At 46.1% G+C, this 26,151-nt stretch overlaps 3 protein-coding genes across 3 annotated transcripts in view; 2 read left to right on the top strand and 1 right to left on the bottom strand.

The window, feature by feature from the left end:
* Positions 1–26: 26 nt before the first annotated feature.
* dync2i1 (dynein 2 intermediate chain 1) lies at positions 27–16,913 on the top strand. The gene is made up of 23 exons (XM_086102010.1): positions 27–153; positions 320–468; positions 872–1,230; positions 1,292–1,347; positions 1,419–1,583; positions 1,670–1,729; positions 2,817–2,861; positions 3,094–3,289; positions 3,358–3,466; positions 5,764–5,893; positions 5,976–6,087; positions 6,465–6,553; positions 8,557–8,686; positions 8,759–8,934; positions 9,059–9,221; positions 9,838–9,945; positions 10,034–10,095; positions 10,195–10,246; positions 14,636–14,696; positions 14,933–15,032; positions 15,100–15,231; positions 15,684–15,907; positions 16,604–16,913. The coding sequence occupies exons 1-23, from the start codon at positions 139–141 to the stop codon at positions 16,773–16,775; spliced, it is 2,865 nt and encodes a 954-aa protein (XP_085958136.1). The 5' UTR covers positions 27–138; the 3' UTR covers positions 16,776–16,913.
* A 1,371-nt stretch (positions 16,914–18,284) lies between these two features.
* Positions 18,285–20,020, bottom strand: LOC147187208 (leucine-rich repeat-containing protein 14). Its single transcript, XM_086102570.1, has 2 exons — positions 19,353–20,020; positions 18,285–18,852 (listed from the first exon to the last, which is right to left on the bottom strand). The coding sequence occupies exons 1-2, from the start codon at positions 20,018–20,020 to the stop codon at positions 18,285–18,287; spliced, it is 1,236 nt and encodes a 411-aa protein (XP_085958696.1).
* Positions 20,021–20,578: 558 nt separating this feature from the next.
* The window catches only part of malrd1 (MAM and LDL receptor class A domain containing 1), a 29,684-nt gene continuing 24,111 nt past the window's right edge, over positions 20,579–26,151 (top strand). The window contains exons 1-6 of the mRNA XM_086102011.1: positions 20,579–20,900; positions 22,712–22,843; positions 22,920–23,008; positions 23,526–23,684; positions 24,408–24,498; positions 24,570–24,713. Coding sequence (XP_085958137.1) covers positions 20,711–20,900; positions 22,712–22,843; positions 22,920–23,008; positions 23,526–23,684; positions 24,408–24,498; positions 24,570–24,713 — 805 coding nt within the window. The 5' untranslated portion in view covers positions 20,579–20,710. The remainder of the gene's footprint in view (positions 20,901–22,711; positions 22,844–22,919; positions 23,009–23,525; positions 23,685–24,407; positions 24,499–24,569; positions 24,714–26,151) is intronic.

Raw genomic sequence — 26,151 nt, 5'->3', positions numbered from 1 at the left:
TCTCCTTGGTTCTTATAACCGCGCATGCGCAAAGCCATGTGGGGTTTTTTTAAGCCAATTTCTCGTCATGGTTGCGTCCTAGCAAACATGTAAGCTTTCCTGCCCATTGGAGCTATTTTTCCGAACAGCGACGGCAGCATGCATCACGAAAAGGTATATAGTTTATATTTTATTATTTAATTTGGGGATATGTGTCGCTTGACGGGTTCGCTAGCTAATTCCTAGCGTTAGTATGTCAAGAAATTGACGTTGTGGTGCGCTTTTCCCGCTAGCCTGTCACTCGTTTTAAGCGTTTCATACGACCACAATGTCTTCTCAGAAAATAAGCATGGAAGACACCTGGTCTGCTGCCGAGCTGAAAAGACTGCTTTCCAGGAGGAAAGAACCGGAGCATGACAGAAAGCATCACCGCGGTGGGGATTCTACGGAGAGACGTCCTAGGGACTCCCGAGGAGAAAGAGACCACAGGTGGCTAAATACTGTACTCTAAATTTATACTTAATTTAAATAAGTTGTCAGTAGAAGTACACTCACTTGTTTCTGATTCTGGTAAATTAGAACCACTGATCCAACTACTCAAGTAAAATACAGACACAGGAATGTATTTGAATACAAAAGTAAAATGTGTTTATCCTGTCAATTTCCTACAAAAGCCATTTACTTTAACCCAGCATTTTTTCTGTCAGCATGAGGTTGAATATTATAACAAGCCTGTATGGACAAAAAAAAAAAAAGGAATGAAAATTACATATACATTTTCAAAGGTAGGGAGTAAAAGTCAAGTCATCCCAAAAATATAAACTCAAGTTACAGTTCTGAAAAGCCGACTTTCGAACAGTAATGTTACCATGTTACTTTCTACCGCTGACAGAGACCATCACGGAGAGAGGCGGGACTTTCACGCAGAGGAGAGAAGGGGTGACCGGGACAGGAGGTCAGAGCGAGATAGGCTAGAGGACACGAGCAGGCGTGCACGCGACTCCAGAGAGGACAGAGACAAGCGGGATAAAGGGAGGCCAAGGGAGGGACAAGAGAAAGAGGAAGACAGACTTAAGAGAAAGGAGGATACGGAAAGACGGAGGGAGGAACGAGATAAGGAAAGACGACGAGAGGAACGGGATAAAGAAAGACGGCGAGAAGAACGGGAGAGAAGGAGACACGAAGAGAGGAGGGATGACCAAGACAGACGTGAGAGGCACGAGGACAGGAAGCATTCAAGGGATGAAAGAGGTAAGCGTTTCCAATTATTGCACTTACGTTTCTCGTAGGCTAACATTTCTTCTTCCCACAGAATACCGAAAACAAAAAGAAGAGCGAGAAAGAAGACACAAAGAAAGAGAATATCATGTAGGCATTTCAAGTTTTGCGAATGGACGTTTCACCCACACTTGTTTGACGATTTCTTACTGTCCGTTCAGGATGAGAGGCTGAGGCGAGAGCGAGAAGAGGGAAGTGAGCAAGAGAGAATCGAGAGAGAAAGACGGAAAGAAAGGCGACGCAGAGAGGATGCAGAGAGACATCGCAGCAGCTCCAAGGAATCCAAGCCGAGTCACAGCCATGAAGCTAAGACAAAAAAAAAAGAGGTTAGTGGGTCACTTATTTGTACGATACCGACAACTAAATACTGGTACATGATATCGTTTTTTTTTTTTTTTTGTTTTCGGTCCAGGAGAACGTGATGCGTTCAGAGAACGTGGCAGCTAAAGATGCCGGAGACACGGAAGACCTAGTAAGATTCCAACCCTGGTTACTTCTGGAATTTTCACCGTTATTTTATCTGTTCTTAATGAAAAGCACCGTCTAGCACAGTAGAAATAAACAACAACTTCAAAAAAATCATCTTAAAACCGCTGGGTCAAAAATAACCCAAATTGGGTGAAATAGCGAACCCGGTACAATGTTATTGTAGTTAATGAAAAGTACTGAAATAATGAAAACAAGAATTGAAAACACATTTTCATAAATAACATTTTTTAAAATTATTCTAGTTAATGAAAAGAAACCACATCTTACCTTGATGAAAGTATTGCGAAAACTCCTTCATTTTTAGATTTGTCAATTAATATTATACATGAACTTTTGGGGTTCATTTTAAAAGTATTTATTTAGGCATTGCTATTTGCTGTGCATCCATACAGAAGAAGGGAGGTCAAACAGTCCTAAGAACTGGAGTTTACTTTATTGCACAAGAGTTAGAGACTTTCCTTTCGTATTGCACTCAAAAATACTCCATACAAGGATCCGAAAAATCTAAAACTAAAATAAATTGAAGCAATCATGACAAAATAAAAATGAACAAACCTGCTCTAAAAACGAATGAACTGAATTAAAAAAAAATCAAAATGAAATAAAAACTTATCCGAACTATTGTAACCCTGGCTGAGCCCTTTGGATTGAAGATTTTGAGCCATCAAGGGGTTGAAAACTATCCCGATGAGTCAAATCTACCAAGAAATGTGTAACCTGGTTACCGTTATTGCTGTGGTGAAAAATCATGCTAAATTTATTGCCAATGTTTTCCAAAAAGAAGAACAATCAACTTTTCCCTGATATGTTTGGCACATTTTGTTCATTGGATGCCCTTCCTGATGCAACAACGTCACATAAAATTGACTTCGACTTCAGTACAGAACACATCCAATATGGTGACCAGTTTCAGCTCTTCGGCCCGCCTAGTCATCAATCTGCTAAATCAAAATGACAAACCCAACCTTGACTAAAAGTAACCGAATCTGTGAGAAAGCAACCTTGATTTTATTTTCGTGTGTAGTTAGATTGCTTACATTGTGTTGTCTGTTTTTGTCACACACGTGCAGGTAGCCAAGGGTGAGCTTTCACACGAGTACGAGGAGGACTTTGAGGTAAGATGATAACGGCCACACTTGCATATCTGAGTGTTGTGTCTTTAATTGCATTCTTTTTTTTTTTTTGTGTCATGTGTTACACTTGCATGCTCTAATTGGTTTACTTGACCAGAAAGCGGTAAGGAATTTTTACGCCCGTTTGTACAAGTGTTTACCCGGATGTGGCGCATCCTTCAGTCAAGTGCAATATTTTTTTTTTGTTGGGGGTTTTTTTTTTCCATTTTGGTAGGACTACGAAGAGGATTTCGAGGAACTGGACGAGGATGATAAGGATGCCGAGGAAGAGCCCAGCAATCTGGAGCTGGGGGAGGAGGTTAAAGCCATCCAAAAAGCCATGGGTGAAGAAAATGAACGAGTCCGTGCCTCTTTTAATACTCTTGGCACAGGAGAAGAAGAAGGGGAGGAAAAGCCTGAGTCATCCAGAGGTAATTCTGACCTATGATTTCGTATAAAATCAGCGCATGTGGGATAATAATGCACCTTTCACTGTCAGTGAATAGATCAGACGAAAAGGACAGTCGATGCTCCCAGCGAGGAAAGTTTATCGACTTTGTGGCGGCGAAGCAGCGGGAAGTCAGCAAGAAACTGGCCATGAAACAAAAGTAAGCGACGAATGTCATCCTTGATGTTCATCCTGTCATGCACCAATTCTGATAACATGATCAGCTGTCCACTGTAGTGTAACCGCTGTCCCTGAAAGGGTTAAGATGAAAGTCTGCAAACTATCCATCCATCCATCCATCTTCTACCGCTTATCCGGGGCCGGGTCGCGGGGGCAACAGCTTTAGCAGGGAAGCCCAGACTTCCCTCTCCCTAGCTACTTCTTCCAGCTCTCCCCGGGGGATCCCGAGGCGTTCCCAGGCCAGCTGGGTGACATAGTCTCTCCAGCGTGTCCTGGGTCTTCCTCGGGGTCTCCTCCCGGTGGGACATGCCCGGAACACCTCACCAGGGAGGCGCTCAGGAGGCATCCGAATCAGATGCCCAAGCCACCTCATCTGGCTCCTCTCGATGTGGAGGAGAAGCGGCTCGACTCTGAGCCCCTCCCGGATGACCGAGCTTCTCACCCTGCGGAGAAAAATCATTTCGGCCGCACTTGTATCCGGGATCTCGTTCTTTCGGTCACGACCCATAGCTCGTGACCATAGATGAGGGTTGGAACGTAGATCGAACGGTAAATTGAGAGCTTCGCCCTTTGGCTCAGCTCCTTCTTCACCACGACAGACCGATACAACGTCCGCATCACAGCAGACGCTGCACCGATCCGCCTGTCGATCTCTCGCTCCCTCCTGCCCTCACTCGTGAACAAGACCCCAAGATACCGGTACTTAAACTCCTCCACTTGGGGCAAGATCTCCTCCCCGACCCGGAGGGGGCACTCCACCCTTTTCCGACTGAGGACCATGGTTTCAGATTTGGAGGTGCTGATTTTCATCCCAACCGCTTCACACTCGGCTGCGAAACGCTCCAGTGAGAGTTGGAGAGCCCTGCTTGAAGGAGCCAACAGTACCACATCATCTGCAAAAAGCAGAGATGCAATACTGAGGCCACCAAAACGGACCCCCTCAACGCTTCGGCTGCGCCTAGAAATTCTGTCCATAAAGGTTATGAACAGAATCGGCGACAAAGGGCAGCCTTGGTGAAGTCCTACCCTCACTGGAAACGATTCCGACTTACTGCCGGCAATGCGAACCAAACTCTGACATCGGTGGTATAGTGACCGAACAGCCCGTATCAGGTGGTTCGGTACCCCATACCCATGAAGCACCCCCCACAGAACTCCCCGAGGGACACGGTCAAACGCCTTCTCCAAGTCCACAAAACACATGTAGACTGGTTGGGCGAATTCCCACATACCCTCGAGGACCCTGCTAAGGGTGTAGAGCTGGTCCACTGTTCCAAGGCCGGGACGAAAACCACACTGCTCCTCAATCTGAAGCTCGACTTTTTGACGGACCCTCCTCTCCAGCACCCCTGAATAGACCTTACCAGGGAGGCTGAGGAGTGTGATCCCTCTGTAGTTGGAACACACCCTCCGGTCCCCCTTTTTAAAAAGAGGGACTACCACCCCGGTCTGCCAATCCAGAGGCACTCTCCCCGTTGACCACGCGATGTTGCAGAGGCGTGTCAACCAGGACAGCCCTGCAACATCCAGAGCCTTGAGGAACTCCAGGCGGATCTCATCCACTCTGGGGCCTTGCCACCGAGGAGCTTTTTAACCACATCGGTGACTTCAACCACAGAGATAGGAGAGCCCACCTCAGGGTCCTCAGACTCTGCTTCCTCCAAGGAAGGCATGTTGGTGGAGTTGAGGAGGTCTTTGAAGTACTCTGCCCACCGGTTCACAACGTCCCGAGTCGAAGTCAGCAGCACCCCAACCCCACTGTGTTAGTGGTGCACTGCTTCCCCCTCCTGAGACGTCAGATGGTGGACCAGAATTTCCTCGAAGCCGTCCGGAAGTCGGCTTCCATGGCCTCACCGAACTCTTCCCACGCTCGGGTATTTGCCTCGGCGACCACCGAAGCCGCCTTCCGCTTGGCCAGTCGATACCCGTCAGCTGCCTCTGGGGTCCCACAGGCCATAAAGGCTCGATAGGACTCCTTCTTCAGCTTGACGGCATCCCTTACTGCTGGTGTCCACCAGCGAGTACGGGGGTTGCCGCCACGACAGGCACCAACCACCTTACGGCCACAACTCAGATTGGCCGCCTCAACAATAGAGGCACGGAACATGGTCCACTCGGACTCAATGTCCCCCGCTTCCCCCGGAACATGGGAAAAGCTCTGTCGGAGGTGGGAGTTGAAACACCTTCTGACAGGAAACTATCCCCCACTGATTTTTTTTGTTTTGTTTTCTTTAACAGAAAAAAATAATAATTCTCAATTTTGCTTTTTAATTACAGGAAGCGCAGTGCAGAGCTACTTCGCTTAATTGATCTGGATTTCTCCAATACAATTTCCCTTCTGGATCTTCCTCCCATCAGCGAATATGACATGTACATTCGGAACTTCGGAGCTGCAAATACAAAGCAGGTCAGTCGGCGTGAAACTTTGTCCGCTGATCACATTCTGCGATGCCGCGTTGTCGCCTTAATTCCGATGACTTCCTCGGCAGGCTTATGTGCAGTGTAACGAGGAAAATGCAGATCGGGACGTCCAGACTGAGGAGGTGGACTCGAGTGACAAGTGGACACAGCATCCCGCAGAGCACGGCGGCGCCTGCGGCGGTAGGAAACATGCAAACAACGAAATCTCTGACTTGAATGCAGACTTTCTACACTTTCATAGATATGCACCTTCTGCATGTTTTCATGAAATTATAAACTGTCTCTGCATAAACACAAAATGTAAACATCTGTCAATTGCATTAAATTTATGATACTGGATTTAAAAAATAAAAAACACTGTCATTAGACCGCTTGAGTTTTTAATCTGGGATTTTTCCCCCCCCCACATACCACTTGAAGGATTTTAGGAAGAAAAAAAAGGCAGTGGTAGATTGCAGTGAAAGAAAGCAATGACATGTAGTCATTTGTGACAGTTTAACAGAACTACCATGTAAAATTGTGACATTGTTGTGTTAATATCCCCTTTTTACCCACAGATCCAAACCGGTCACATGAAATTCGAAACATGAGCGGAATGAATTTTGATTCAAGGCGTTTGGCCATCTTCCTGCGTACCGCCTCCCAGGTGACTTGTCTTTATTTGGAGGGGAATCTCGCTTGCTTCTCTGGGGCTGTTGTTGTCAATTTTTGCACCATGGTTCCTTTTTTTTAATATGGAGACTACAGTAGTGAAGTACTTGTACTCGTTTCTTGGGTTGCATGATTTTAAGAATTTGAAAAATAACCCAATGGTCAGTATTGCGATTTAATGTGTACCGTATTTTCACGACCATTCGGCGCACCGTATTGTTGGGCGCAGTCTCATTAACGGGTGCTATTTCTGTATTTGACACATAGACAAAACGCACTGTATTATTGGGCGCAGTTTTACAGTGGTAAAACATACGCCGGCTTAAACATACGGCATGCATGCGCGCATGCTAAAAACACGTTAGCTTGAAGCATACGGTAGCATGCCAAGACATACGGATACACGCTAAAAACACGTTTTTAAAAAGGCAACGGAAGCAAAACTGAGTTCGGTTGTATTTTATTTAGCCATCGTACAATGTACTCACGTTTTTCGATCAATCATCACCCAGAAATCCATCAAAGTTTTCATCTTCTGTATCAGAATTGAACAATTGTGCAAGTACCGGTAATCCATCAAAAACGCCGGGTTCCCTCTCGTTGTCAGAGTCACTCTCATTGCCATGTGGCTCCACAGAAATGATGCCGGCTTTGCCAAAAGCTCGAACAACGGTGCAAGCAGACACGTTCGTCCAAGCGGCCACAATCCATTCGCAAATTGTGGCGTAACTCGCCCGGCGCTGCCTCTCACTCTTTGTAAAGTTGTGTTTGCCATCGATCATCTATTGTTCCCATGCCGCTCGCAACTTTACTTTGAACGCCCGGTCGCAACTTTACTTTGAACGCCCGGTTGATGCCGATGTCCAGCGGTTGGAGTTCTTTAGTCAAGCCTCCGGGAATGACGGCAAGCTCAGAGTTCATTTGCTTGACTCGGTTTTTCACCGCTGCTGTGAGATGGGCACGCATGCCAAAAGCATAACCGATGGCTTGAAGTTTGAACTGGGCTTCGTAGGCGTGTCTCTTTGTAGAATTTATTTTCGGGGGTTCTTAGAAACCAAAACCGAAGTTGTTTTGCAATAATGCACATAGCCACACTTTATACAGGTGTTGGTACCTGCTAGGGGCGTCCCTTAGCGTCCACTTACATGCCCACCCTTCACTCATTGGTGGACTTCTTCGCCGCTTGCCTGTCCTCACTCGAGTCCGCCTTTTCTCTCTCTCTCCATATATGTATATATATATACACGCCCACCCTTCACCGATTGGCCGACTTCTTTGCCGCATGCCTGTCCACAGTCACTTCCGCCTTTTCTCAATATAAACAGCGTGTCGGCTGTCAGTCAGGTTTTGGAACTCAGCGCATGGACAAGATGCTCCGCATTATAAGGCGTCCTGTCCATTTTGGAGAAAATTTAAGACTTTTTAATGGCGCCTTATAGTCGTGAAAATACGGTAATTATTTTTTTCCAAGTCATCTTCCCATGTATTGTGAAGAAACACGATCAATAAATTAATCTGGATTACAATAAATCATCTAATATTTTTTTTATACAAAAATGTTTTTTTATAGGTTAGTCGTATGCTAAAATAAGTGCAAATTGAACCATGAATGAATTTGAAAGACAATTTATTTATCGACTTAAATTCACTTTGACTCGCACTCTTTTAAATGTTCACGATGACGCCTTCAATAAATTCTACCAAACAAGTACGGTGTAGATTTAAGACAGTAAATCATAACTCAGATTATAGCCGTAATGCAAACAAATCTGTGGCTTCATCACTTTGACTTTTCATGAAATGGGAATTTTGTAGACTGCACTTCTTGAGCAGAATTTATAGTATCCGGACAGTAAAGAAGTAAATAAATGAAACATACATCAAATAAGACAAAGAAAGAAAAGAGAACCTAGCAACCGATCAACCGAATTGAATTTTGTACTTTTTTCAAAATTGTAGCCTTTGCGATTTGGAAATTTCATTCCACTACATTTCCAGGTGATGGCAGTGCTGCTGGAGGAGGATCACGCCGAGCGGAGTTCCTTCCAGGGCCAGACGACACAAACGGATGGTCTGTTGTTTAGTGACGGAAGTGTGCAACTCAACACCGACTTGCCTTTTCTCCGCGGTGCGCAGGTGCCATCACATCGGCTTGTATTGACTGTGTACATTCAACTAAACTAATTTGGTTTTTATCCAGGTCGCACCATCGGCCAGGTGCTTTTCTCCCAAGCGCAGAGACACATGCTCCTGTCTGTCCACAAGCCCCCAACTTCACCCATTGATATCGTGCAGCATCACGACTGCACCACCATCTGCGTGTGGAACATGTGGGAGCCATCCAGACCCCAGAAGATCCTGCTCTGTGAATCGGAGGTGCCTTTTGTGGATTATTCCTAGTCCTGTTTTTTTCCAACTCAAGGATGTTTCAAATGGCCAAGTATGAGTACACTTGTACTCTTTTAGTTCAAGATGTAACTCTTGCCGATTCCTCTCTCAGGTGCAGTGCTGCTGTTTCAGCCCGGGAAAGGCCACCCTGGTGTTTGCCGGCACGTCTGTCGGCTCCGTGGCGCTGTGGGACCTCCACGAGCCTGCTGGAAACCACGAACGCCTGAAGTTGGGCGACGGCGAATGGACCTTCAGACGGCCTACATTCTCTACAGGTATGTCACGTTTGGCCAGGTCATGACCCCATGAGGAAGAGTTTGCAAAATGGCAACCTCATACCAAAATGGCAGCCCTCCATCGGATTTTCGTTTTTGTGAATCCTATCATCATATGTACAAATGCCTCAAGTCGTACACATTTTCTAAAACTGTCGTCAGATGTGCCTCGACATAATCAATTAAATTTATAGGCTGCAATTTTGGAAGAAAAAAATCTGTAGATATAAATAATCTGATATTGTTTATTCTAAAACAGATTAATCTATTGCTTGTGTTGGTTAGAAAAGAAGACATGGGAAGCTGAATTTGGAAAATGAAATGTATATTAAATCATTGGTTATGAGAGCTGAATTTACCCCTCAAATCCCGATGAGAGGCGTTACAAAGACATTTGGGGGCGTTCATATGTACTTAACGTTGTGTTCGCAGAGTGTGTGTGTGGTGTGTTTTCCTTCTTCTCCTTTCCACAGTTATGGTGCAATATATCAAGCCTACAGCAGGCTCCACTGCAAGTCAAATATTGGTTTAACTCTCATCTGGAGTCGGTGGCGATACATAACAGGCACAGCTGTTGAAAGTCTCTCCTGTTCGTGTGTGTGTTGGGGGTGTGTAGATGCAGTGCCCTCTGCCCATTTCTCGGCAGTGACGTCCGTGGAGGTGGTTCCAACCAATACGACTGGGATGCCGGGGTCAGAGGTGGCATTTTTAGCATCCGAGGAAGGTGAGGCATTCTGTCTGCAGGGCATAAGGAGGAATGTTGTGTGTGCTTCAGACTGTCATAATGGCTACAATCTCCCCATAATATCCAGAGTTGTTGGGGTTGTCCTTCCAGTTGGCCTCGCAGGACGACAGCGGGCTTTTGAATCTTTGGGTAGGTCTCCATATTATTATTTTTTAATTTAAGCTCTTTTTTTTCGTTTGTTTGTTTTCCAGGCAATGCCTTAAAGTTTGTTCTGTCTGTGGCCTGTAGGTGGTAGTGCAACTGCCAAAAGCCAATGAGGCGGGCTCCCAGACAGATCTCGGCAAGTCCTTTTTCTCTTTTTTTTTGCCCCCATGAACATACTCAAGCTGTCAACCAGGGCTGCACAAGTGACATCCACATTTGAACTGCAAATTAGTTTCAGTTACATTTAAAAAGCAGCACTTCCATCCATCAATGCGCTTTCTGTACGCTACGTGAGGTTTCAGCTTTACAGATTCAGTCATTCACCAATCACTTTGCTGAGAAACATAATATGACCTTTTTTTTGTCCACACACAGTCTAAACATGTACATTGACATAAACCTTGCCGGTCCATTCACAGAAGCACGCGCTTTCTCTCTACAGAAGACGTTCGCAAAATGTAAATGTGTGTGCCCCCTCACATGCGAACATAATATCAAGATTGATCTTTCCATAAACACATATAAAGTGAACAACTGTCGATTTTCATACACACAATGTGAACCTCTGTCTGTCCACTCCAAGACACAAGAAATCAAAGTAAACATCTGGCCATTCTCATACGAACTTCATGTGAAATCTGTCTCGCTAATCGGACGGACAATTTAATCAGCCAATAATAGCTCCTCCTCTCCGGGAGCCGTCACCTTACCGTGGTGGAGGGGTTTGTGTGTCCCAATGATCCTAGGAGCTAAGTTGTCTGGGGCTTTATGCCCCTGGCAGGGTCACCCATGGCAAACAGGTCCTAGGTGAGGGACCAGACAAAGCACGGCTCACAAAACCCCTTATGACAGACAAAATCGATGGCACTCAGTTTCCCTTGCCCGGACGCGGGTCACCGGGGCCCCCCTCTGGAGCCAGGCCTGGAGGTGGGGCTCGTTGGCGAGCGCCTGGTGGCCGGGCCTACACCCATGGGGCCCGGCCGGGCTCAGCCCGAAGAGGCAACGTGGGTCCTCCTTCTCATGGTCTCACCACCCGTGGGAGGGGTCAAAGGGGTCGGGTGCAATGCGAGCTGGGCGGCAGCCAAAGGCGGGGACCCTGGCGGTCCGATCCTCGGCTGCAGAAGCTAGCTCTTGGGACATGGAATGTCACCTCTCTGGCAGGGAAGGAGCCCGAGCTGGTGTGTGAGGTAGAGAAGTTCCGACTGGATATAGTCGGACTTGCCTCCACACACAGCCTGGGTTCTGGTACTAGTTCTCTCGAGAGGGGTTGGACTCTCTTCCACTCTGGAGTTGCTCATGGTGAGAGGCGCAGAGCAGGTGTGGGCATACTCATTGCACCCCGGCTCAGTGCCTGTACATTGGGGTTCACACCGGTAGACGAGAGGGTTGCTTCCCTCCGCCTTCGGGTGGGGGGACGGGTCCTGACTGTTGTTTGTGCATATGCACCAAACGGCAGCTCAGCATACCCACCCTTTTTGGAGTCCTTGGAGGGTGTGCTAGAGAGTACTCCTGCTGGGGACTCCCTTGTTCTGCTGGGGGACTTCAATGCTCACGTGGGCAATGACAGTGAGACCTGGAGGGGCGTGATTGGGAGGAACGGCCCCCCCGATCAGAACTCGAGTGGTGTTTTGTTATTGGACTTCTGTGCTCGTCACGGACTGTCCATAACGAACACCTTGTTCAAACATAAGGGTGTCCATATGTGCACTTGGCACCAGGACACCCTGGGCCGTAGTTCGATGATCGACCTTGTGGTTGTATCATCGGATTTGCGGCCGCATGTTTTGGACACTCGGGTGAAGAGAGGGGCGGAGCTGTCAACTGATCACCACCTGGTGGTGAGTAGGCTCCGATGGTGGGGAAAGATGCCGGTCCGTCCTGGCAGACCCAAACGTATTGTGAGGGTTTGTTGGGAGCGTCTGGCGGAATCCCCTGTCAGAAGGAGTTTCAACTCCCACCTCCGACAGAGCTTTTCCCATGTTCCGGGGGAGACGGGGGACATTGAGTCCGAGTGGACCATGTTCCGTGCCTCTATTGTTGAGGCGGCCAATCTGAGTTGTGGCCGTAAAGTGGTTGGTGCCTGTCGTGGCGGCAACCCTCGTACTCGCTGGTGGACACCAGCAGTAAGGGATGCCGTCAAGCTGAAGAAGGAGTCCTATCGAGCCTTTATGGCCTGTGGGACCCCAGAGGCAGCTGACGGGTATCGACTGGCCAAGCGGAACGCAGCTTCGGTGGTCGCCGAGGCAAAAACCCGAGCGTGGGAAGAGTTCGGTGAGGCCATGGAAGCCGACTTCCGGACGGCTTCGAGGAAATTCTGGTCCACCATCCGACGTCTCAGGAGGGGGAAGCAGTGCACCACTAACACTGTGTACAGTGGGGATGGGGCACTGCTGACTTCGACTCGGGACGTTGTGAACCGGTGGGCAGAGTACTTCGAAGACCTCCTCAACTCCACCAACACGTCTTCCTTGGAGGAAGCAGAGTCTGAGGACCCTGAGGTGGGCTCTCCTATCTCTGTGGTTGAAGTCACCGATGTGGTTAAAAAGCTCCTCGGTGGCAGGGCCCCAGGGGTGGATGAGATCCGCCCGGAGTTCCTCAGGGCTCTGGATGTTGTGGGGCTGTCCTGGTTGACACGCCTCTGCAACATCGCGTGGTCAACGGGGAGAGTGCCTCTGGATTGGCAGACCGGGGTGGTAGTCCCTCTTTTTAAAAAGGGGGACCGGAGGGTGTGTTCCAACTACAGAGGGATCACACTCCTCAGCCTCCCTGGTAAGGTCTATTCAGGGGTGCTGGAGAGGAGGGTCCGTCAGGAAGTCGAGCCTCAGATTGAGGAGGAGCAGTGTGGTTTTCGTCCCGGCCGTGGAACAGTGGACCAGCTCTACACCCTTAGCAGGGTCCTCGAGGGTATGTGGGAATTCGCCCAACCAGTCTACATGTGTTTTGTGGACTTGGAGAAGGCGTTTGACCGTGTCCCTCGGGGAGTTCTGTGGGGGGTGCTTCGTGGGTATGGGGTACCGAACCCCCTGATACGGGCTATTCGGTCACTATACCACCGATGTCAGAGTTTGGTTCGCATTGCCGGCAGTAAGTCGGAATCGTTTCCAGTGAGGGTAGGACTCCGCCAAGGCTGCCCTTTGTCGCCGATTCTGTTCATAATCTTTATGGACAGAATTTCTAGGCGCAGCCGAAGCGTTGAGGGCGTCCGTTTTGGTGGCCTCAGTATTGCATCCCTGCTTTTTGCAGATGATGTGGTGCTGTTGGCTCCTTCAAACGGGGCTCTCCAACTCTCACTGGAGCGTTTCGCAGCCGAGTGTGAAGCGGTTGGGATGAAAATCAACACCTCCAAATCTGAAACCATGGTCCTCAGTCGGAAAAGGGTGGAGTGCCCCCTCCGGGTCGGGGGAGAGATCTTGCCCCAAGTGGAGGAGTTTAAGTATCTTGGGGTCTTGTTCACGAGTGAGGGCAGGAGGGAGCGAGAGATCGACAGGCGGATCGGTGCAGCGTCTGCTGTGATGCGGACGTTGTATCGGTCTGTCGTGGTGAAGAAGGAGCTGAGCCGAAGGGCGAAGCTCTCAATTTACCGGTCGATCTACGTTCCAACCCTCATCTATGGTCACGAGCTATGGGTCGTGACCGAAAGAACGAGATCCCGGATACAAGCGGCCGAAATGAGTTTTCTCCGCAGGGTGTCCGGGCTCTCCCTTAGAGATAAGGTGAGAAGCTCGGTCATCCGGGAGGGGCTCAGAGTCGAGCCGCTTCTCCTCCACATCGAGAGGAGCCAGATGAGGTGGCTTGGGCATCTGATTCGGATGCCTCCTGAACGCCTCCCTGGTGAGGTGTTCCGGGCATGTCCCACTGGGAGGAGACCCCGAGGAAGACCCAGGACACGCTGGAGTGACTATGTCACCCAGCTGGCCTGGGAACGCCTCGGGATCCCCCGGGGAGAGCTGGAAGAAGTAGCTAGGGAGAGGGAAGTCTGGGCTTCCCTGCTAAAGCTGTTGCCCCCGCGACCCGGCCCCGGATAAGCGGTAGAAGATGGATGGATGGATAATAGCTCCTTTAAGAAGTCTTTTCTGCTAAATTTTGAGATTTTTTTTCTAACTTAACACATTACAACACACGACAAAGATAAGGGCAACATCCCCCCAAAAACTCTCTCTTCTAAAGTTAGACAAATACTAAATGACAAATTCCGTAAATATTTATTATTTTATTCATTCATCAATCACACAGTTTTTATTCATGATTATATATCTTGTTTTATTAATTGGCCACTTAATCGCTTATCTGAATTTTACTCCGCTAAACATCTAATCAGTATCGGTCTCAAAAGATCCACATCAGTCGGGCCCTAATGTGAACTTCTGTTCACCCATTTACTTCGCCCAAATCAGGTAAATGTTAGTCTGAGCGGCAAAAGAATGTACACAAGTCAGGAGCTCGGAACATCACAGCAGTCCCGGCTGGTGAACAAACCGTATGCGCTCGTATTTCTCACACGTGCCGTACACATGTGGTTTTGCAGGTCTGAGGCCAGGTGGCAAAGTGAAGCTGCTCCACAGTTCTGCCTGCGTGACAGCTGAGGGGTGAGATATGATAAACGGCGTGCGATGATCGTTTGTCAGCGCCAGGCGAGCCCTCTCAAAATAGGCCATAAAGCGGCACGCAGCTGCCGCAATGGAGCTAGGGCGGGGGGCAAAGATCTCGTTTGTTATGCTGTTATGCTATTTTGTCGTCTCAGCATATCTGCGTAGAAGTGTCGAGTGTTCCGGGTTGTTTTTGGATGGGAATCTTATAACCCCTCACCTTATCTACCTCGCAGGGTGTCGCTGTCGCATGCGGACAAAACCGGGCCGCCGCTGTCACTTCATTTAAAATTTCTCTCCACTGACCCAAGTCATTTCTTCGTCGGCACTAATTTGGTGAGCATGAGCGGAAATACCAAAATAAAACTCGAGCACGCTTTAAAATGATACATTTCCACTCAAGGGTCTAGTCAGTCACGGCACCACTCAGGGATTGAAGGCCCTGCCCAAGTGCTACACTTCGCAGGAGTTGGCCACCCGACTTGTAGATGTCACCGCCATCCACTTTTCTCCTTTCAGGCCTCAATTGTTTTTGGTGAGCAACAACCACTAATGTTCATGCAGAAAACCAAACTATTTAAAAACCATGCATCTCTGTGTATTTTGTCAACTCTATACATTATACACTTGGGGAAAAAAATGGAGGCTTAATTTTCTGACAAGTGTACATCAACAAAAGCTGCACATTGTTATGCACATATGATTCCTTTTTTTTTTAAATTTGTATTAAATTAGCCAAAATGCTAATGAAATTATGAAGTGTTGTGTGTGGAATTTTGAGGGGCAGGGAAATTAAATCCCCTTTGAAATGGAACAGAACAAATATTTGAAAAACTCAAGTGCGGTGAACACTTTCCGGAGTGCGCACTCATATCTGTCCATTTTGAGACATGATTTAATATGACAGAAGGACAACATTAATGAATCTATGAATGATTGCACTGTAACTTAACCGAGATTTTGAACATTACCATGGTCGTGTCCCAGGTGGGCTGCGGTGACGGGAGCCTACGGTTACACGAGGTCAGCCATGGCAAACCGGCGTACGAGTGGATGGACGGCACTGCCGGCGAGGCGGTGGTCTCGCTGCAGTGGAGCCAGACCAGGCCGGCAGTCTTCTGCGTGTTGGATGCCTCCTCCCGCCTTCATATTTGGGACCTGCTGAAGAGCGATACGGCGCCTGTGGTCACGGAGCAACTGGATGCAGACAGGTGATTTTTTTATATTTTGTGTTTAGCTACAGCACAGGTGTCAAAGTCCAGGCCCGGGGGCCAGATCTGGCCCGCCACATCATTTTATGTGGCCCGCAAATGCAAATCAAGCATGTCAAGTTCCATGATGCTTGCTAAAGTCTGAACCAAAATTTCAAATGGTCATATGTAATCCACAATAACAGTCATTATTCTTGACTTCTGAGAACTAAAACTAGTTATTCATCAATTTGTTGTGCGCCGTGTATGTAATATGTGGAGGTGACTAAACATTTATGTGGTTACCCAAAATTCATAACAGCCCTCCAAGGCAAACCGTAACTACAATGTGGCCTGCGACAAATTTGAGTTTTGACACCCCTGATCTACAGTGTAGGGACAGAGCTTTGCTGCCAATCGTGAAAATCACTGAGCAACAGACACTGCCTCCCAAAAAAAGGGGTTGTAATTGTATTTACATGCCAAAAGGCGACAACAAAAGCGAGCGAGAGCATGATAAAGACACTCAAACAAACTTGCGTACTTCTAAAAAGTGTGTTTGAACAAGCTGAAATGTGTTTCAAGTATGTCCGAAGGATAAAACTATTACAAACATATGTATTTTTATTTTCTCTCGAGATCGAATATTTTCATCAAATGCAAGTAGGTCTGGAACGTATCCGAACAGACGTTGACTGCATGATTCTACTCTCTCAGGCTGACGGCCATGGCTGCGTTTGGAGATCCAGGACAACAAAACACCTACTCGGGAATTGCGACAGCACACCAGTCGGGTAAAATAGAAATGCACTATTTCGCAAAGGAGTTTACCATCCAAAGTCGTGAGGAAGAAAAAACATTTGATGGAAAGATTGTAGAATCCTTTTGAAACCCTTGAAGCACCTTTTATGGTTATTTAGGACTCAGGATGACCTATACAGATTGTGTACATTTTGTCACTCGTGTATTTTTATAGTGTATATTTGCATATGTAAATATAAACGTTTACGCTTGTCGATCAATATGACCGAATCATGAGAGTTTGTTGCTTTGTGCAATGCTTTGTTCATTTACACACACAGAAGCAATAATTCAGGTACAGTGTAAGGTCAATTCGAAATGTATGCGGAGTAATATTGACTAACATCACCACCCTTTCGGGTATGTTGGCAGTTGGGAAAAAGGTGAGAACAGGTGTTGTTGTCCTTGTTGTGGCCTATACAGTACCTCAGCTAAAAAGGAGTACAGAGTAGTCCTGTAAAAGTGGCGTCCACTTGCCTTCCCTGTGGAGGACATGTAGTAACTACAGAGGTCTGTTGACATGCATAATAATAGTGATACATAAGACGATGTATATCGTACTTCATTCAGGAGAGGTCGTATATGCAGTATTTGGCACCTGTGAAGACTGGAACAGGCTCTAGTCTTGCCGCTTGCGACATTATTAGCTTGCTTGACCCAAATAGGGACCCGCTCGCTAATTAATGGACACCGTTCCTCAATAACAAGAGAGATGAGATTACCGTTTCCTCAAATTGGGAGTTTGCGGTAACAGACAGACGCCATGCCTCAAAAAAAAAGACGTTATTGAAAGGTGTTAAAATACAGTCCTGTATGTCCTCAACTTGTGCCTCAATAACAAAAGATAAGAATATTAGAGTCCTGTCTTTCCTGACATCCACTCTGTAAAAACAAATGACAGGACACTGAAGAGTATTCGAATGAGTATTTAATGTAAATTAGGGCTGTCACTATCCTAGTCTTTTTAGAATTGATTATCCTCTCAACTGTTCCATTGAATAATCGGGTGGCTTTGTAGTATCAACTTTCCACCAAGGGTGATAATAGACTGTGAAAAGGTCATGAGTCATTTAGATACAATAGAATGGTTTACTGTATGTGGACCGGAAAGTGTGTGTGGATGGTGTACAACGGTGCCTGCAAAGCCTCGGGGGGGGGGGGGGGGCCAAAATTTTGTGTGACCTATTTTTGTGATCAACTTTTTCTTCCTTCCAGCCCAAATGTAACTGTGGAATCATGTAAATCATCCCCCCCTCCCCACCAGTATGTTTACACCATGAAAGATGAAATCGTTTCATAACATTTTAAAAATGTGCTTTTTTTTTAAAAAAGAAATACAATTACAAATGTATTTAGGGTGTTAATTGTAAGCATTAATTTTAATTTGGTTTTTTTTTGTTTGTTTGTTTTTGATGCAAGTAAAAAAAAAAAGGTAGCTCTAAAATCTGTCGACAGACAAGCGGTTTAGTGCATGGGACACAAAATGAGTTGGAAATATACTGTACATGAATATATTGCACACAAATATGACAAAAGTTACATTCTGTTCATATTGAATATAAAAATTTTGAAGAGGGTAATAGTGCATTCATGTCCATCACTCTGCTGAGTCTTTCTCATAATTGAGCAGGTCGCAAGTGAGAACAATGTCCGAGCGTCCGCAGTCCTTCAGCACTTTATTGAGGAGGCTGCTGGTGGCGTTGATGTCCTTCGACTCGTCCAGGGGCCAGTCCAGGAGCTGAGCGCTGGACGGCAGCTCGGGAAGTCCCGGCTGGTATTCCTCCAATGGGTTAGGATAGAGCAGCTGGCGCATAGAGGGCACCCTGGTCACCATCCTCACCGTCTTCACCAGTCCGGCCGTGGACAGCGGGTTGAGGGCGAGGGCCAGGCTTCGCAGGGATGAGCAGCAGCCAAGGGAAGGCAGCAGCGGGCCCAGCAGATCGTCGCTGAGCCCGCAGCCGCTCAACGACAGGTGGCGCAGGCTACCCGACGCTTGCGACAGGAGGCGACGCACGGAGGAGAGCGTGTGGGTGTCGAGTCGGTTCTCGCTCAGGTCCAGCTGCTGCAGGGAGGAGGCGTGATGGCTGCACGACAGGTAGGACAGATCGGCCGCGCTCAGGCTCAAGTAAGGCAGCTCCAGCACCTCCAGGGGCTGAGACAGGGAACTGTAACGGGACAGGACATTGAAGAATATTACATACAATATTATATTTACTTCTACTCTAATGGATGGCATGCCTCAATAACAAAAGACATCGGATTTTCAATATCTTGAAATACATTTCGTCTAATAGATGCCTCGATGAGATGCTCTGCAACAATAACAATTAACAGGACATTATGTCCTTAATGGATGCAACGTTTCAATCAAAAAAAAAGACAGGATGCTATTCCTCAAATAAGGACCTCCGTTCAAAAGGATGCCATGCCTCAACAACAAAAAAGAATGGATGAGGGTTAGAGTGGGCCTGTCCCAACCCGGAGGTTTGGGCGTGTCCTCCTTGGGTGTGTCCTCCTCCGCAGTTGCTCTGGGTGCTGTGTCACCAGTAGGTAACAGCCCTTTGAGTACCCGAGGTAGAAAAGCGCATCCAAGTCAAATGTCCGCTAGAATGGATGCCTCAATCACAAAAGACATTCAGCATATCTTGAACAAATATTTTCATACCTGAGTAGCACACAAAGTTGTCCTGGCAGACGCAGCGCCGTGAGACTGAGACGTCGCAGTCCCTGCAGCTGTGCCAGACCTTGGGAGAGGTCTCGGAGCGCCTCCTCCTGCCGCGGCTGGTCCCGGCGAAGGTCCAAGTTGCAGTAGTGCAGGCAGAGAGAGCTCAAGTCGGGGAAGGCCGCGAGCCGAGGCAGCAGCTGAGCCAGGCCCGCCACGCCAAGGTTGCTGTAGCGCACGTCCACCCCCAGCAGGCACCGAGGTGGCAGGAGCTCCAGCAGGGTCCCAATGCTGGACACGGAGACCTCCTCCACGTGCAGGTACCGGCACTGCAGTTCCAGGGGTCCCGTCGCACTCAGGGCCGCGCACACGCGCTCCCAAGAGCGGGCGTTGACAAAAATGTCGGCCCTCACCTGCAAGGGCGCACGAATTTCCTTCTCGTCTCCTTCCATCCCCGAGCTCTCCCGCCTCCTCCCTGTTTCTATCCTCCTCTTCACCCCCTTCATCAAATCTGCTTCCCCCAAGACTCCCGCGGACCCCTCCTTGCGGTCGCTCTTGTCACCAGTTGCCTCCTTGACTCTCTTGCGCTGGCCTCTTTCTCGTTTCACATCATTGTCTCGCTCCAGAGTGCAGACCCTCTTTCGTTCTCCGGCTCGCGCCTGCACCACCATGGTACACAGCGCTATGGTTAGGGACCAGCCCCCCATCGAGTCCACCGTCGGACCCTCGTCTCCTTGCAAACCGCAGAGGTCCAGGACTTGCAGCACAGATCTAGTTACAAGTGGGGTGGGGGTGGGGGTGGGGGGGTCAAATGTAGCTTACAAAACATATAAACTATTATGCACATTTTCACTTTACACATTCCTGTACATACAATGTTAAAATCTAAAAGGAAAGAGCAAATTTGCTTTCCCACCCTCTATCACGCCCATGCCGGATGACATCACACCTGTCCCTTTGTTAGAAATGAAGTTTCAAGATGGCTTATGGAAATCTTATTTAATATATCATAGTAACTCCAACAACACAATTTTGTTTAATTTTTTTACTTAATCTCTTTTGAAATATTAAATACAAAATTGAGTTTTTCATATATATATATCGTATACATATATATATAAATAATACACACACACATATTCATACACAAATTTAATACATTTAGACAAATAAATCTTCTCTCTGATTTCCAGATTGTAAAGACGCACCTTATAAAACGATCGGTGAATGTGCAGCATGCTAATAACAATCCCTCATCGATAACCAACCTCTGATCGGAGAGTCCCCGAACGACGGCGAGCAACAGAGCCTGCACGCACAGCCGACTCGGGGGCCGCTGCCCCTGCTTCCTGCGGCCGCCGATGCGCAGCCGACGTTCGGGCCACCTTTGCACCAGCTCCCCGACGGCTAGCGGTCTGCATCCGGCGAACGAGGCCTCCAGTAGCGGGCCGTACAGCTCTCGGGGCACCCAGCGCAGCCAGTGGGGGGACGAGCTGTGGTCGCTCACCACCTCCTTCGCACACAGGCTCAACAAGGAAAGCGCCATCTTTGGTAAGACATTAGACGCAAAAAAAAAATTAACGTGTTGTTAATCTGTTTTTTTAATTTGTTAACATGTACAGCTAGGATGCCGTTCTTTGGTCCATGTTAGCGACCGATTGAGGAAGCTACAGCATCTGTTTACACTTTTACACTGTCGCATTCTTATGACGTAGACGCATGAAACAGACGTACAGTCATAAATTCATCCGTCAAACACAGAACCTGTTTCTCGTCGTGTTTTGTATTTATTCAACCCTTGATACAATTTATTTTTGTAAATATTTGAATTAACCATTGTTGTTCTAATTGGGGGACACTATTTTAAAAGAAGTTTTAAGAAAAAACGTTTTTAACGCCGAGTGCACATCACTGTTCCAGCCCCCCTCCCTCCGCCCCCATTTCAGTAGCTGGAAGTGTCTCCACTTTGCCAAGTGGGTGTGCATCAAATACTGTACATCTTAATGATGACCAAACGTTGTCACCCCCACCCAGCATTCGCTAGGCTATTCTTCGACCGGCAGCCACCTCAGAGACGTGTTTATTTGGTGCTTTATTTGGCCAGAGGCAAGAGGTGAAAAGTGTATATGCATCCTGCTACACCACACAACCCGTCAGCAATGTGAGATCTAAGTGGAAAGTATCACAAGTTGATGAAACCTTCTGGGAGGCATCCTAGTATGGGCTTGTACTATGTTGTAAAAATGATGGTCTGGTACAGCCTACAAGTGTAGTGTTACAGTCGTAATAAACAAGAAACTGGTTGGGTGACATTCTCTTATCGTATGGCACGTATTAAAAGTGTAATTGGTCAGTCGTAAAAGAAGTTATTGTCAAGAGTGGTCTGATATTACCTCAGCATCACGACGATAATTTGACCGCTAGATGGCAACAGAGTCTCAAGTTATACGTTTTGAGCTTTACAACTTTTTCCTCTTCATTTTTTTCTAAGATTCAATTACGGTATCATCAGTTTTTCCCCCTTAAATAATTGATAAACACTTTCTTGAAAAAATATTACTTTTATGTGGACATTTTATATGAACTACAGCCAGTTTGGTGCATACTCAAGTATATGAACATTAATATACAATTTATTTAGGTGGGTTTTATTTATTGATTCATTTGATCATTTATTTAGTAAATGAGCAACATTCTTAAGAGAATGTTCAGAAAATCTCTGATCCTCAATTCAAGCTAGCCAGTTAGCCTTGATCTCACTTTGCATCGGTTCAATGAAGTGACTCGAATCAACCAAGCAGGCATATTGAGTAAGCGCCATAAAAGCCATTTATGACTGTTTACGACATGCTGGAGCACAAAGTCACACCGAGAGTCTCTCCGATATAAAAAGTAATGTAGAGAACATTTGTAGGCATCCGTTATGCTGTGGGAATTTCGACAAATGCTGCTGGCGTCCTTGACTTTGGCGTCCTTGACTGACGTTGGTTTCAGTTTGCACTTGACCTGCGCTAATGGTGCTCATTTACCTGAGGATTGCGTGTGCGACTTCACTGACGATTGCGGCGATGGTGGCGACGAGCGACACTGTATGTCGATACAATACACACTACTGAAGATAATGCATGTGTTTGTATCGTACTAATGTTTGTCACGGGTTAAAACAGAACAAAAGACACATTTTTGAATCAAAGTTTGTAGATGAGTTGGTTTACACAGGAAAGGGAACCATATTTGGTAACAAATTAAAACGCATCCCACGCTCACCAACATGGCATCGGCTAGGAAAGGTCTAAAAGACATGAAACACCCTCGTTAGTATTGGGGTGTTTCATGTTTTGTTTTGTTTTTTTTCCCTGCAGGTTCCAACTATAACAGATGTCAATTTGACGAAAGCTTCTGTGACCTGATCCAGCCATCACAAGCATTCGCTCAATGGAACAGAACGATGGCGGTTGGGCCCATCCAACACGATCACACCGCCAAGCAATCAGGTTTGAGAACTTGTTTTAAAAACTCTAAATAAAGTGAATGTGTGCGATTCACTCAGACGTATGTTCAATTCTTCAGCACATTTCCTGTCCCTTGTGCCTCAAAGAGGAAACGCTACCACAGCACAACTAATAAGTCCTCTGTTTGGACCTGCTGACACCTGCCAGGTAAGACATTTTCAGAACCCACAATCGAGTAATAAGTGAGTACCCATTAAAACAAAACATTTTCACAATCGGCGGCAGCACTATAGTGCATGTACATCGGATATTAACAGAGTTAAGTTTGTGATACAAAAAAAAAAGACCTCTTTCAAAACGTTTCCCACTATTATTGTGACCTATAATATGTACAACTCAATTTGACTCTTTTTGAGAGGCGAAGTAAAAAAACAAACAACTGAAATAATATCGTTTATTCCCAAAAGAAAAAAAATGTGAAGAAAACCCGACAAGAACACCAGAACTTTAATTCGGGTTAACTTTAAATAATAACAGCTGTGTGCTGACTCCCATCTAACAGGAGTTTGAATGTGACTGGTTATTTCTGGACACAGCCATGACTCCAATAATGCGACAGTGTGCACACTTGGGTCAACCTTATAAACTCCAAATATTGTTTGCCAGTGATCCGATTAATCTGTGTGTGTACATTTTTATCACTCATTACATCTGTCCTTATTAGATGAGCTTCTACTATTACGTCTCAGCCCAACATGGAGTTCTTCAGGTTCTGATGGAGAGCGGTCCACTGTTTCACAGCACTGTGCTTTGGGAACAGTTCAATCAAGCGCAAGTGTGGCAGCGGGCTGTTGTCCGCTTTTCCAGCAACAGCACTTTTCAGGTGCGTACAAGTTTTACATTATTCTTATTCTTTCTATTATTGTTTTTTTTTTTTCATTTTAATGTGCCTGTTTTGCCCACTTTTGTAAAACATTATAGAGAGGTAATTTTGTTTAATTTGGTTGTTTTTGTTCTAAAATTATCTTAGACCCTCTTGTATTGGCCAAAAATACAAAGCTCAAAAATAGATATTTTGATGATTTGTTGGATCTTATTTAACATATTTTAAACCTTTCATAGACAGCGGTTACTACACCGGACAGTTTATTATGTTATCAGGTTACGGGGTGCATGAAAAGGTTCAATAAAGTAAAATGTGTTTGTTTGTTTTTAATCATTGAGGAAAAAAATAAGGTAAGATGACCCATTTTGAAGAAAAAAATGAAGAAAAATACAATTAAAATGATTAGCAAAAAAAAATTTTTCACTCCAAGCTACTTACAGTTCCTCCTCACTCTGGGGACACACACCGTATATGGCAGATCATAAAGATCCAAAGTCACAGATAAAGCCTCTCCGTGGACTTTGTCACCGCGTGTGTGATCTCACCCCCATCAGACCTCAGGGGATGAAGCAAAAATAAATATGAACAGCTTCTAATTTTGTATCATGGAAACAAATACTGTACATTGAAATCAAATAAAAAATTAACATTGAATCGATATGTTGAATTGAAAAACAAAAATACAGTGTGTGTGTGTGTGTGTGTGTCTGCGTCCACCAGGTGGTAATTCAAGGGACTCTCACGGCCGACAGTGATGCATCAGAGGTGCTGGCCATTGATGACATTTCCTTTCGCCCCCACTGCGTGCCATGTACTGACATTTTTAAGAACATTTTTTAATAGTCACACTTCAAAAACGTTACAACATGTTGCTTTTTAAAGTTTTCGTTCCTAGCGTGCCCCCACCTACCAGTGGTTGCCCACCGTCCTGGTTTGCTTGTGGAGGCAGTGGGCCGTGCATAGAGAGGGACAAAGTGTGCGACTTCACCCGGCATTGTCCCCACGGCGACGATGAAAACGACTGCCGTAAGCATTTTGCTTAAATGTATATACTTGGAACAAGAATTATGAACAGTAAAAGTGTTACTTCAAGATTCGTTTGAATGCTCAAGAATTCAACTCGCGTCTTTTTCTTCAAAATCCAAACAAACTTTCCTGTTAGAAATACTTTTGAGATGTATATACAGTATGTATCTTAAAATTGGGAAAATATATAACTTTTAAATATAGGAAAAATAAAAAAGGAAAAAGCTGTATAAATAATAAAACATTTATGACATTAATATTGAAAATAAATATAAAATCACAATAAAAGAACATTAAATGAATTAAGTATTACAAGTTTAGTAAATGTAACACTTTTAATTAATTGCAAAAGGCATTATGCAGTATGTGATGAAATAAATGTGTTCCGGAATTATCCATTTAAGAGTGGACCTCACAAACGATTACGGTCCAAAAAAAGGTTTATGAACAAAACGCAAGTTTTGTACTTGCGTTTTGTTCATAAACCTTTTTTTGACACTGGTCAAAGCCAGGATGAAACGAGAAGAACAAAAAGCGCTTGCATAAGGCATGGAAAATACAAACAGAATTAGTTTGTCTCAAAAGGACAAGAGGACCAAAACCCGTGAGATTCAAACCAAGAGTAAATTTACAAACTGAGAACACTACTAATACTAATACGGAGCAAAATATGGAACGACTAGAAAACTGCAACTCGAACGAAGGCTTGAGCAAGGCGAACTCTCCGACCCTGAATGGTCGGAATGAGAGTCCTTATCCCTTTCAGGGACAGCGGTTACTACAGTGGACCGCTTCTAATGTTATCAGGTCACAAGCTACCATTATTGGTGCATGATGTGATCATGATGAGTGAATAATGAGAGACAGGTGCACAGCTGGAATGAATGGGTCCACCTCTGCCAACCTCATGCGTACTGAACTGGTTGCCAGCCAATTGCAGGGCACACATTGATGAACAACCATTTGTGCTCACAATCACACCTAGGGAGGATTTAGAGCAAGGGCGTCAAACAGATTTTTTTGTCGCGGGCCACTTCGGAGTTACGGCTTCCCTCAGGGGGCCGGTGCAAAATCTCAACGTTATTTATTACCCATGACATTTTGACATTTCGGAACAGATTTCAGCAAGGATCATGATTGTTGACACAGACGATTTGCTCCCGCGGGCCACATGAAATGACGTGAGGGCCGGATCTGGCCACCGGACCTTGACTTTGACACCTGTGGTATAGAGTGTTCCGAGGCATGTTTTTGAACTGTTGGAGTGAATCCAAGTATCCGGAGAAAGCCCACGCAGGCACGGGTAAAACTTCACACGGGAAGGCCGGAGCCGGAATCAAACCCTGCACCTCTGCACTGCGAGGCGAATTGGCTAACCAGTCGTCACTGTGCCGCCCAGATTCAAACTGACATAATGAAATTAAAAAGACTATAAAAT

Source organism: Hippocampus guttulatus, chromosome 21 (assembly GCF_054856545.1).
Source record: "Hippocampus guttulatus isolate MCC_2025c chromosome 21, RoL_Hgut_1.0, whole genome shotgun sequence".
Classification (NCBI taxonomy): domain Eukaryota; kingdom Metazoa; phylum Chordata; class Actinopteri; order Syngnathiformes; family Syngnathidae; genus Hippocampus; species Hippocampus guttulatus.
Note: the sequence above shows the minus strand (reverse complement) of the source record. Positions and strands in the feature narration are given on the sequence as shown.

Excerpts from the sequence above, each read along its gene's own strand:
- dync2i1 (XM_086102010.1), top strand. Across the intron at positions 3,467-5,763 it reads AAACTGGCCATGAAACAAAA|GAAGCGCAGTGCAGAGCTAC; the intron begins GTAAGCGACGAA and ends TTTTAATTACAG. Across the intron at positions 8,687-8,758 it reads CGACTTGCCTTTTCTCCGCG|GTCGCACCATCGGCCAGGTG; the intron begins GTGCGCAGGTGC and ends GTTTTTATCCAG.
- LOC147187208 (XM_086102570.1), bottom strand. The coding sequence starts at position 20,020 with ATGGTGGTGCAGGCGCGAGCCGGAGAACGAAAGAGGGTCTGCACTCTG. Across the intron at positions 18,853-19,352 it reads CAACTTTGTGTGCTACTCAG|TTCCCTGTCTCAGCCCCTGG; the intron begins GTATGAAAATAT and ends GTCCCGTTACAG.